Consider the following 12319-nt stretch of genomic DNA (forward strand, 5'->3'; position numbering starts at 1 on the left):
GGTCCTACTAACTACCACAGTGTCCGAAGGCCCGTGGGGTACGCCCGCAGAACACAAAGACACTCCGACACGTCGTCCCTCACCAGTGTCGTTCATCGTTGAAAATACCATTTTCTTGCACACCAACCCCAGTGCATTCACTCACACTGCGAAACGCCAGCCCAAACAACGCTCCCATTATAGAGAGTTACCTCCAAAGGAAGGGTGGCACATACCTGAAAATGGTGGCTCTACTTTGTTTCGAATAGTTCCTTTGTAGAGGGGTCTGGTTTCAACCCAATAGCCTCCTCATCCACCAGCATAGTGCAACCTTGCTGCTCCTGCAGCTTAGCTGCTTGTTGTGGATTTAGCGAGCTTCCCTGCGTCTGAAGAGACGCCTTCCGTTGCTTCAATTCCGCATAGTCTCGAGCGGCTAGATCTGCTCGAAGGCTTGGGTTGTTCGCTATCCGCTCGTGTGTCAGAGCTTCACGGTACAGAAGAGAGGTGCCGTAACAGAATGTCTGCCGTGACGGATCGGCAAGATGAGATTCCAGTGCGTGAATAGTTTGGTCCAATTCCCGCCTGTGCACCAGGTGCGACAACTTCTCCCGCACTTTCACCAGTTCTCGGAGAAGAACCTTCTTTTGTTTTTCATCACCTGGCAAGAGAATTTGGCAAACCCGGCGTAGTGCATCATTGATTAGTTTTTGCCCACGGTTGCGGGACGCAAGTGCGCCCTGAGTATATATGTATAGATAGGCAGGCTCATACATATCCCACATTTTCGCAACTTCCTCACAACTTTTCGGGTGGACGCGGAATGCGAAGTAAAGGTGGGTCCAGAAAAGATAAGGATCGGATCCCTCGCACTCCTGAGATCGCCACCGCAGTATTCGCTTCCGAAACACCTCATCAGCAACCCTGTCCACAGCCGCGAAGTATTCCTCCGTCTCAGGCAACTGTGCGCCTCCACGGGAACGTTGCTCCATGTTTTTCAAGAGTAACTCATTACCAGGCGAATTTTTAACACACGACTTCACTCTGGCGGTAATGCACTCCCCAAAGGCAGGCAGATTTGCATGCACTACCGCGAGCCTGTAGGGTAACTCAGAAAAAGGCTCGATCCAATGTGGTGGCTCCTTTTCCGCAAAAAGTCTATCAACAACGCGCTCCACATCTTTTATATGCTCTTCCACGCCGGAGCCAGGCTCATAAACCCGCATCAGATACTTTGCCCTCGTTAGCAGAGGCGCTTTCCATGATGGCGGAAGCCGCTCAGCTGCAGTTCGGGTTGCCAAGTGGTAGAGGTTCAGACACTTTTCCCGATAGATGCGAGCGGTCTGGAAGCGACCGTTCCGGAACATTAGCTCACTGTGTTCGTAGTATAGGTCACCCAGGTGCCGCATCCAGAGATGTTCTGCAGTTTCTTGTGTCAGTGGTGCCCCTTCCAAGAAAAGCCGGGCCCGTTCAGGAAAGGGATGCACTGACGGATGTGTCTTCTTGTTCACGTTCTCCAGGCAGCGATCCGAGATGTCAAGCGCAAGAGTTATGCGGCCGCGCCGCTCATTGTACCATATGTACTCCGTTTCATCGATAACCGGATACCACCTCCTAGAGGTTCCAGAATGCCAAAGGCCCTCAGCCTTGTCCAAATGCCCAGAGATCTCCTCATAAATAGCGTTTTCACCATCAAGAAAGTCCTTCTCCTCATACTCATACGGAGGATCGGAGTCAGGAATAGGTATCTGCACAATCCCATTAGATGCTTTAGCATAGTTAGAAAACCATTCGATAGAGTCCTCAAACAGTTCTTCGGCCCTCGTACGAAAACGAGTATCAGCAAAGTCAATACACAGGCGCTGCAAATGTTTCCCCGCGTAAAAACAAAGGGCACCACGACACCACTGATAAAAGGCTTCGACAGTAGCATCGCGTGCTGAATCACGAACCCCTTCCAGACGCATTGGACATTTAGCTCTGGCGTCGTTCACGTGTCGTTTGAGAAACTCCATATGGGTCTCGAGCTGCTCGATGCCTTGAAATTCATTCACAATGAATTCACTAAGTTCACTGTTTATCCAGTTAATAAATGGCTTTCCCAGAGGTTCGTACGCCCGGTCACGGACCATGATGGCGTAACGCTGAGCGGGGTTGTTGCGAACCGAATCAAGCTCCAAAGAAGTCATTTCCTGTATGAAGTTCATGAAGTTGGGACCCAGAAGCTTGCATTTTGCAGAAGCACGACGAAGGATTTCGTCAGCCTCCGCCTTCACGGTCTTTCCCTCAGTTGCACGGTTACCCTTGAATCTGTAGAAATCCGACAGAAAATGTTTAGTGTGTGCTTCAAATATCATGCGGAAAATAGCCTCCAACTCCTCCGGAATCTGAGGATGATCCCCAACGTCTCCGCGACGGAAGCGGTCCATCACATCCATCAACATCCGCTCACACTTGTCCTCAGTTGTTACTTGCGTAAGGTTGCCGAACTCTGTCATGCTTTGCCGAAACGTATCACGATATGCCCTCCACGTTTTCTCCAGGTCCGCTTTGTTGAAGTCTATTGCATCCCCCTTCGCCACTCCACGGTACGGATCGGCAATAGAGTCCGATTCCCATGGAAGCGAAGGAAGAAGGATGTCCGGGTCATAGTGTACCTTCGCCTTTCGCACCCGATCCTGTCTTTCTTTGCGTAGTAAATCAGATCTTTTTGCTAATCCACCAGAAACACCATTGTCTTGTGGGCCCGCATCACCTTTTCCCGATGCCACCTCCCGGTAGAGTGGGAGGGGCTTGTAGCCCTCCACTAATTCAGGTAACGACTTCATTTTTCTCATTTTGAGCTCGTCAAAAGACGAAACACCGGCAACAGCGTCATCATTTGTAATACGAGTGTCTTCAGTCAGTTGCGGTGGATCGTAGTATTCGTGGGTGTCAACAATCCGCCTTTCAAGGGGATCATGTGTCAAACCATATGATTGAATCATCGGCTCAGTTTCCACGAGGGTTCTGCGATACCACTCGGGCATACCTTCCGTTTCACGACCACAGGGAACATGATACAGTTCCGTTGGGATGTCCGGTTCGGCGCCTTGCGGACGTTTTTTCACCTCAATGAACCCCGCTGGGGTTCCTTTGTGTGGCTTCCCTTCTTTAGATGCCTGTCGCTCCGTTTCGCTGCTCGTGCAAGAGGCTTCCGAGAGCTTCTCAGATTCATTGAGTTTACACCCAATGACAGGAACTGCCGAACTTTCAATCTGCTCCACAATCCTTCCTGCATCACCTAACTTGGAGTCAGATGTTGTCTCCAGAGTTCTTGTGGTCCTTTCAATTTTTTCCTCCACGAGGGAGCGAAGTGCCGGACGATCATCGTACTGCTTTGAAGCCTTGTAGTGAGCTTTCATTAAAGCAGGAACAGGATCCTGTCCAGCCTGTCTTGCGATATCAGCTGTTTGCTCCAGCATTTCATTTTTGATGTTCGCATGGGCAGCAATAGCAACGCCCTGTTCCACAGTGACCCCCGTTGGGAGTGGGGCCATGTCGGCTTTCGGTAGGCCTGAAATAGGATCTAATCGCGGTGAATCAATTCCCTTGGCACACTCTAACGCTTGCCTTGCACCGTATGCTTGAAGTTTCATTTTGGTACGAGCAACTTCCAGTGGGTCCGCGGTGCCCGAAAGGGCTTGGTAGGTCTGCTCAGGATCAAGATCAACTACCCCAGAAACGATCCCGTTGTATACGTCAGCCATTTCCAGCTGCCGCTGCTCCTCCTCCCCCAACAGTTCATGTTCGGCCTTGAGGCTTTGGTGCACAGCATTTCGCTCTTCACCCTCGATAAGCCACATTCGATCTTTATATTTTGTATCAGCTAAATGCTTCCAAGAGGTATCGGACCAACGCTGATCCGACGGAAGAACGCGACGCCTGCCGTGAGCATCATAGTGATCAAGGTAGTCCGTGTATCCCTGGGGCCAAATCATACGATCCTTCTGAATTTTAAAAGAACGATCCTTCCAATGCAGATACCATTCTTGCTCACGGTCAATGGGATCCTGAATGTATAGATCGAAACGATCACGGACATCTTGAACCATCTCCTCCGGTGTCGGTATTACCGTTTTCCTCCAACGTACCTCCCATGGGAGACCATCCACATCCTGTTGTCCTTGCAACATGTCACGGCGAACCTGCTGTGAACTCTTATTGGTGCGCTCACCCGGCCCGCCTTCACCAAACCGCTTTTGCATGTCACGCTCTTTTTCCATATCGGTTCGCGTGCGATCCGCCTCTGAGACGTCGGGCAAAGTAACATACTCTAGGTTGTTCAAACCAAACTGGATATGGTGAGTTAAATCAGGAGGCTCAACAACAGAAATTTGATGCCCGGTAGTAGGGTCTGCGTTCGGTTGACTTCGCCGCTGCTCACGTGACAATCCCGCTGTGTGCCGACGTTGCACGCGGATAGTAAAAGACGGCCAGCTGTTGTCTGTTGTTGAGATCAAAAGTTCTCCAGAAGAAAAGGGCAATGATGCCCGAATTTGTAGGCGACGCATTTGGGGTCTATCTGTGGAACCTTCGATCTACAATATGCTCTCCGCACCGCGTGGCCCAGCAGCACGTCTGTTCCCTCCAAGTGAAAAAATGGGGCGTAAGCGAAAGATATGAATAGGTCAAGTTGCTAAACAGAGGTATTACTGCAATTTTCCCTTTCACTGTGGATACAGAATATTGTCTACTTGCCAACTGCCACAACTGCCTTGAAGGGGGATGGGTATCACTGAGTCTCCAAGATGGTCCTCAACTCACTCAGTGCGCGAGTACCGAGTTTCTACATTTAATGAAATAAAGTCTGGAGTAGAGAGAATGGGTAGAGGAAGTCAATACTTCCCTACATTTTAACAAACAGCCTTAGAGGAACGATCGCATAGGAAAAATTAATGGTAGAAGTAATAGGGAATGTGTGAGTGAGTCTGTGTAAACAGAAAATCTGCAGAAGCACAAAGAACAACACGATCCATACACCCCATCACGGTAGTGATACCTGACACGGAAAAATATATATGTAACAACAACCCGTGCCACCAGTCGTTTCGCAGAGACTCAACAAGTGTAAAATCCCAACGACAACGATGAGGGGATAAAACAAACAATTGAGTGCAGCAATACCATGCCTAACCCCACACCGAACCTGATACAGACACACAGACCTTTAACAACACCGCCATGTGGATACAGCAACCGATACCCCGTGTGCATGCTGCTTAGCGGCGCATATACATACGCATGCACTAAGGGGAAGTCACCAATGATACACTGATTGGCATTTGTTACGTTATGGAAACGGGGCGTTGTTTCCCTTTCATACTTTCTGTTCCAGCTGGTGGCATTTTCGAGCAATGGTGGTGAATGCTCACCTTCTCCTTCCTAGCCGGAAGTGTTTCACCGTTTACTATGCGTTTCAGCTCATCTCCTGACAACGTCTCGTGCTGCATGAGGTGCTTGGCGATAGACTCAAGTTCCTCGCGATGACTCAGCAACATCTGCTTTATTTCAGTGTACGAATTCTGCAAGAGAGTTGAAACCTCTTTCTCAATTTTGCCCTTCGTTTCATCGGACATATAGGCGCCCTCGGGGGTATCGGAAGACTCATAATCAACAAAACCGAGGTCTCCACTAAAACCGAACCGCCGCACCATATTCCTCGCAATTTTTGTAGCTTGATGGAAGTCCGAACTGGCACCCGTGGTGACGTCATCTGAGCCGAGTAGTATTTCCTCACCCACTCTTCCTGCGAGACAGACCTTCAAGCGCGCTAGACATTGTCTCTTACTTTGGCTGTATCTGTCTTTCTCAGGTAACTGCTGCACAAGGCCCATTATGCCGTTTCCCCTTGGTACAATTGTTGCCTTGTGCACGGGCTCCGCTCCCTCTTTCTCAAGAAGTAGCGCCGCGAGTGCATGGCCCCCCTCATGGTATGCGGTCACTTTGCGCTCATCTTCTGGGATGACCTTCGCACTTTCCGCCCCCATCATCACCCGATCCTTTGCGTATTCAATATCGTTCATCGTCACAACCTGTTTGTTTAGCGTGGCAGCGCGGATGGCAGCGATGTTGACCAAATTGCTCAACTCCGCCCCAGTGAATCCCGTAGTTCCTCGTGCGATGGCAGCTGCGCTAACAGAAGATTCAGCTTTAATTTTGCTAAGGTAAATTTGTAAAACTTCTTCGCGCCCTTTCATGTCTGGGGGATCAACTGATACCACAACGTCAAATCGACCTGGACGGGTGAGGGCTTTATCCAATGAATCGGGGGTGTTCGTCGCAGCGATGACGATGACAGAGTCTTTGGAATCGAACCCATCCATTTCTGCCAGAAGCTGATTCAGGGTCATTCGAGAATAGGCATGATCCGTTCCCGACCGTTTGCCCCCCAATGCGTCGATTTCGTCTATAAAAATAAGCGATGGGGCGCGAGCTTTGGCAGCGGCAAAAAGCTCGCGGACACGTCGAGACCCAACACCAACAAACATTTCGTCAAACTCACTCCCCGCTGAGTAAAAAAAGCTTACATCGGCTTCCTTGGCAATAGCCTTCGCAAGCATTGTTTTCCCGCAACCAGGGGGGCCAACTAACAGCGCACCTTTAGGAAGTCTCCCCCCTAGTTTGTGGAACTTCTCAGGTTCTTTTAGAAACTCGACAATTTCCTTAAGCTCTTTTTTCGCCTCATCACACCCACGAATCGTGTCAAAAGTTACATCGAGACCAGTCAAATCCACTGGCTTGACATCAGGAGAACCAAACATCCCGATTTGCTGACCCCGAGATATCCCTCCTATTTTCGTCACCGAATTGCCGTCTTGCATTCTCGACATCAATTCTTCGATGAGGCTTAGGGTGCAACTGGCTCCAATTCCAAATAACAACAATAACCACAGTCGGGTTGTCCAAGTCGTTTTTTGTGGAGCCGAAACTACGACAACGGGCCGTTCCTTTGTTCCCAACTCAGGTACTCCAACACCGACGTAACCCGATGCGCCCATCCCTGAATTGAAGGGCGGGGGTACTTGTGAAACTCCTTGATGCGCATGTGGGTGGTAAAATGATTGATATCCCGAAGCGTAGGGTGGATATGGAGGCAACGGGTTCACCGGCGGTTGCGGGTACACGCTGCTATGGCGTTTCTGAGTAAAGCCACCAGGAAACACAGTCAACGCACCTGTCCCACCACATGATGGTAATAAAGGCAGCGGCGTTGTGCGGCCACTTGGGAAAGCTGGTATGATGGGACAGCGCCGGTGCATAATCTTGGTTTTACAGTTATTACTATTTTTGAAACTCTTAAAAATAAGCGGCTTTAAAAAAGGGGGGGTGCTGCGTTCTCCTCTTCGTATTATCCCTCAAAACGATCTTTTATGGAAAAGAGCGGTTATATTAAAACAAAATGGAGAAAAGGAGACAGTGAAGGAACAAACGCGAAAGTGTGGAAACAAGGGGAAAAGGAAGCGTAATCGATTTTAGAGAATAAATAACATCACTGCACCGCACAACTGCCGCTTTGATGGGAACTTTATTTCCACAACTACGTATTCCTTTTGAACCTTTGGGCACATACCCTGTTGTAAAGGGATAAAAGCCAATGCCTAATGTATGTCAGCGGACAAAGACAACATCATAGACACTTTTAGGGGGAAAAAGTGCGTTACACCCTGGAAAATATCTGTGTCCTTGCATAACTTACTCAGCCCCTTCCTCCTCCCTCTTTTTGAAGGGAGCAGGAGCGCAGCCTTCTACGACTCCGCACTTCTGTGGTCAACAAATGAGTCCATATGAAGATATCACCATTTCACGAATATTAGAATCCACGAGTCCCAGCTGCTCCCTTAGCAAAGATGAGTGCTTGTTGCTATAAAATGAGAGCAATAATTTGATGCTCTCGTGTGTTCCCGGGAAGTTACAAGCCGACTGCCTCCAGCTGTAAACAAGCCTCATGACGTCGGGCAGGATATCACGCGCGACATCTTCCACTGCTAAAAGAACATTTACTAGATGTATCGTTGCAACAGACTTATCGTATGCGTTTTCGCACTCCGTTATAATTCGGGTAATAACATCTGGTCGCGCATGCACTACAAGACCAGGTACCGCTTCCAGGGCACTACATACTGCGAACGCCATCTGGGAGAACAGTAACTGAGATTCACTAAAGGCGTCGCTTCGAAGCACATCAACAGCCGCCTTAAATGCGCAGAATACACCGTTTGGGGATTCGTGCGAATACGATTTCACCATCAGCATAATTAAGTATACAAATTCTAGCTTATTTTGTAGGTCGCCAGCTGTAATTACGGAAGACGTCAGTTTTCCTAGAAGCTCCTCCACTATTCCCTGAGGAAAAGCACAAGTGCCGGCATTTTTTAATAGTCGATGAAGAAGGGTGACAGCAGCCACCTGAACTGCTAACTCCTCCGATGGATTAAAAAGTTGAAATGCCAGTACGGCAATGCATCCCTGAGTACGAGAACACCAACCAGCAAGGGAACTCGATGGAGTTACATTGGCGCAATTCGCAGCGATAAAAAGGACGTTGAGTAGCAGGCTGATATCGTCCCTAATATTCCTCTCAATGATGTCCCTTAATACTACACTCCACGCATCAAGCAGCTCAAGAGAAACTGCAGGATCAGGAAATCTCGTTAACATTCCGATAATAGCCCGATCAACTGAAAAAACATCCTTATCGACAAACACGTTTGGCGTTTCATTAATATAGTAAGCTACATACGTAGTCTCAAACCCCTTGGTGCGCTCAATTCTGTTCGCCCTGAATGCAGCACTCAAAAGCGCCACGGTATTCTGGTCCTCTGATAGCGCAGCTAGGTGCATGGCCAAATCACAAAGAATGAAAAGATTACCATCGTTATAGAACGGCAGGCAACTGATAACCATCTCGATCAAAGACGGCAGATCACCTGTAACTTTTTCGGTAGTGCCCATAGTATGGGCTGTCATGAATGCGGTGTTGATAGCGGTGACAGCGGCATGACGGACACGTTTGCTCCTGCTTTGCAGGCGAGACGCAAATGCATTGATAATTTTGCTGATGGTGCTGTCATCCTGTGCGTATGTCCATTCCAAAACCCGTGACAATGACCACAGCGACATGCTCACAACAAAAATATTTTCAGATGGAGATAAAACGGCGGATATCAACTGCTCAACAACAGCCGGAAGTGTATCACCAATCTCGTCGTAGCAACCGTTAGCCATTGCACCGACAAGAACGATAGCTGCCTCCTTGTACTGCCATTCGCCATCCCACAAGGCTTTAACTTTTTCGATCAGGTGCGGGAATGTTTGCTTGCTCGAAAGAACGCAAAGAGCATCTATGCAACGGAGTGCTGTTGAACGCAACGTTGCAGTTCCATGGTTATCGTCGAGCGCAGAATCCTCAGATATATCATACTTTTGCTCGTTTAGATGGAAATCAACGGCTGCCGGGTCCCTCATGCTGCAGTCGTCCTCAGAAAGAATATTCTCCACATCTTCCCTTGTCATGGGTACATAAGTTACCAAAGCAGACACAAGACTCGGCAGTGACTCAATTAGAGGTTGAATGAGAGCACATATGTAACCCTCACCCCCCATCTTGTCGTACATCTCCATTGTTAGCGTTAAGAGGTCTATTGCGGAAATTTTTAACTGGACGTCGTGTTCAGTTACAATTCCAGCCGACACACTAGTGCAAATAGTATCCCTGCTCCAGCATTTAATGAACCTAGCCATGTCGGATTCTGGCATAGGGGTAAAGTATTCCAAGTAGTCGAGCATCACACCACAAGAGCGGAATACTTGTATTTTTAGCTCAACGTCACCTCCACAATTCTGTTCAGAAAGCAGGCAACAAAGGTTAGTGAAAGTACGACTGCCGCTCGTCAGTCCGATTTGTAGAGGTGACAAGCTCTCTACGTTCCAGTCAAGGGACTGTGCTTGTTCATACATATTCGAACACATACGAAAAGCAGCCTTTCGGACACCCCATTGGGCGTTTGGGTCCAAGACAAGTACTGCGACACGCTCAATAATATCCTTACTTGCAAGACCTACCTCTTCTGGAAGGTCCTCCACAAGGTACTGAAGGGTATATAAAGCCGAAAAGGTCTTCACCTCTCCCGCCATCAGCAGGTCGTTTAGAAGTGTGTTAGGGAGATTACCCAGCCCGCACTCCTCCCACCAGCTAAATGAGGTTAATACTGTTATCTTTACAACAATTTGAGCAGCTACGCGGGCGATTCGAACATCTGTCGGGTTAACAAGAACAGCTAGTGAACAGCCAGCCGCCTCCCTTATAGCCGCTTCACCCAAAGCAAGTTTACACCGCTCCAAGTTGTTCTTTAGGGTAATCCCAGCCAACCGCCTGTACTGTACCCAGTTGCCGCCGAGGTCAATGTCAACCGGGCATGTTTCCGCACCGAACAAATATGATAACAACACGAAGAACGTTGAGTCAGATTGATACCGTTGCAATTCTTCGTATGCCTTTTTTGAGTTGTGAACGTTAACACCATTATCGCGAAGAAGGTGTAGCACTTTCACAACATCACCTGATGTTATGGAATAACCTCCCGCAAAACTCATTGAAAACTTTACTTTACCTCATGGGGGAAAGTGGAGCAGAAGCAACGGTAATAATGTCAAAATGAAAACCAGCAGTTACCATTATTCAACGGTTTAACAAAAAAATTAAAGTCAATAATGTAAAGTGAACATTTTAATCACATAACCCCAATCTCTCGCCTGGTTCCGTAGTCTTCGAAAGGTCCAGACGTGTGTGAACGGTGAGAAAAGAGCAGGTGCATAGTGCACCGAGTACCAAGTGAGAACTAGTGATCGCTCACGCGAAGAATCTCTGCACCCATGGAAAGTCGATGCATTTGCCACGCATTCCTCTACTCACGCCCCCACACACAGCAGACCCTACCATTAGGAAGGAACATAGTGGAAGCACAGAGTCATAGCAGTGCTGAATGTAATGACGGTTAAAGGGAACCTGTCCCCGCTATGATCGCACCAGCAAAGCTCTACCCAACGAAGCACCCATTGGTGACAAAGCGGAGAGCCACTGCTAACAGAGAAGTGCTTGAGCATTGCTCTCAAAAATAAAAAAATGGAAGGTGAACCTTTTCATCACAAAAGCAAAAAGAGTTAGTGCAACTGGAAAATGCATCCTGGAACTAAGCGCTTGGTGAAGTACACGGACACTCCACGCCCAGAGCGTGTTCAAACGCTTATGCGCCGGATATATCATTTGCTATCCAGGGGGGGAGGGTCAAAGCACTGTCGCTTGGTCGTCTCCAACATCACCCACAGCCTTACATGCACATACGATCATCAGAGAAAACTTTCCTTGAGGTTGCCGACGACTCCAACGTGCTTATCCTCCTCTTCCTTTCTTACCTTGGGCTGTCTCGGTAACAGCACGCGCCGCATACCAGAGTTAGCCAGTACATTCAGGATCCGTCAAGGCTACCCCAATTCGATTACAAGGTTATAGCGCATCCGAAGCAGTAACGAGGGTGGGCGGGCTTAACCACGGTATGCTTGCCATTGGAGTATCTCTGTGGTGAAAATTACAACATCCCCCTGGACTTAGTTGCTGCTCACTCCACATCCTAGCGTGGATGCGCGCGGTGTCGAGACAGAAGAACATCGCGGTTGCACCCGCCTCCCCCCCCCCCCCCCACACACACACGCACAACACCGCCGCACCAAACAATGCCTAGTAACCGCACTTCCCAAGCTGGGTCCCGGCTGCTGTGCCGATGTGGAAGCAGTAGCATAACAGCACCGACATGGATACAATATGAGAAAACCCCATGCTAGGAACCGACGACCCCAAACGGCTAACAGCAGCGCACCCCTACAGAATGCGCCACTGGCAGCTGTTCAAAGAAGGGAAGCCCGAGGTAATACGGACCAAGAAAGCGCAAGCCTTTTTCAACCCTCTGTGATGCCACCCTCAAACTCCCGAATACGGACAGGGCAATGGAAGATGGTTGTCCCCCCCCCCCCCCCCCCGAGGCCCGTCAGATCCATCTTCCCCTAGCAGAATACGCGACCCGGCAAAACTATGCACTCCCACGGCGCGTCGCGCCCCCGTTTCGTCTGTACGGATCGGACGAAACAAGTCCGCCGCATCTCTAGGGTTTTGTTACAGCAATAAACTGATGATAACTGGAGAGACCTCCTGCGGTGACGCACCTGTTTCTCAAGAAAAGATGGGGGCGCTGCGGCCTCTCTTCCTGCCGGCGGAGGTGCTTTCTTTTTAATTTAAGTGGCTATTTCT

At 49.1% G+C, this 12319-nt stretch overlaps 4 protein-coding genes across 4 annotated transcripts; 1 reads left to right on the forward strand and 3 right to left on the reverse strand.

The window, feature by feature from the left end:
• Positions 1–230: 230 nt before the first annotated feature.
• Positions 231–4529, reverse strand: TbgDal_X9310 (hypothetical protein, conserved; the record flags this gene model as incomplete). The annotated part of the gene is made up of 1 exon (XM_011779802.1): positions 231–4529. The coding sequence occupies one exon, from the start codon at positions 4527–4529 to the stop codon at positions 231–233; it is 4299 nt and encodes a 1432-aa protein (XP_011778104.1).
• Positions 4530–5303: 774 nt separating this feature from the next.
• On the reverse strand, positions 5304–7277 carry TbgDal_X9320 (metallo-peptidase, Clan MA(E) Family M41; the record flags this gene model as incomplete). The annotated part of the gene is made up of 1 exon (XM_011779803.1): positions 5304–7277. The coding sequence occupies one exon, from the start codon at positions 7275–7277 to the stop codon at positions 5304–5306; it is 1974 nt and encodes a 657-aa protein (XP_011778105.1).
• A 508-nt stretch (positions 7278–7785) lies between these two features.
• Positions 7786–10611, reverse strand: TbgDal_X9330 (hypothetical protein, conserved; the record flags this gene model as incomplete). Its single annotated transcript, XM_011779804.1, has 1 exon — positions 7786–10611. One exon carries the CDS (start codon positions 10609–10611, stop codon positions 7786–7788), a length of 2826 nt encoding a protein of 941 aa, XP_011778106.1.
• Positions 10612–11194: 583 nt separating this feature from the next.
• On the forward strand, positions 11195–11527 carry TbgDal_X9340 (T. brucei spp.-specific protein; the record flags this gene model as incomplete). The annotated part of the gene is made up of 1 exon (XM_011779805.1): positions 11195–11527. One exon carries the CDS (start codon positions 11195–11197, stop codon positions 11525–11527), a length of 333 nt encoding a protein of 110 aa, XP_011778107.1.
• Positions 11528–12319: the final 792 nt, after the last annotated feature.

The sequence above is a fragment of the Trypanosoma brucei genome, chromosome 10 (genome assembly GCF_000210295.1).
Source record: "Trypanosoma brucei gambiense DAL972 chromosome 10, complete sequence".
Lineage (NCBI taxonomy): Eukaryota > Euglenozoa > Kinetoplastea > Trypanosomatida > Trypanosomatidae > Trypanosoma > Trypanosoma brucei.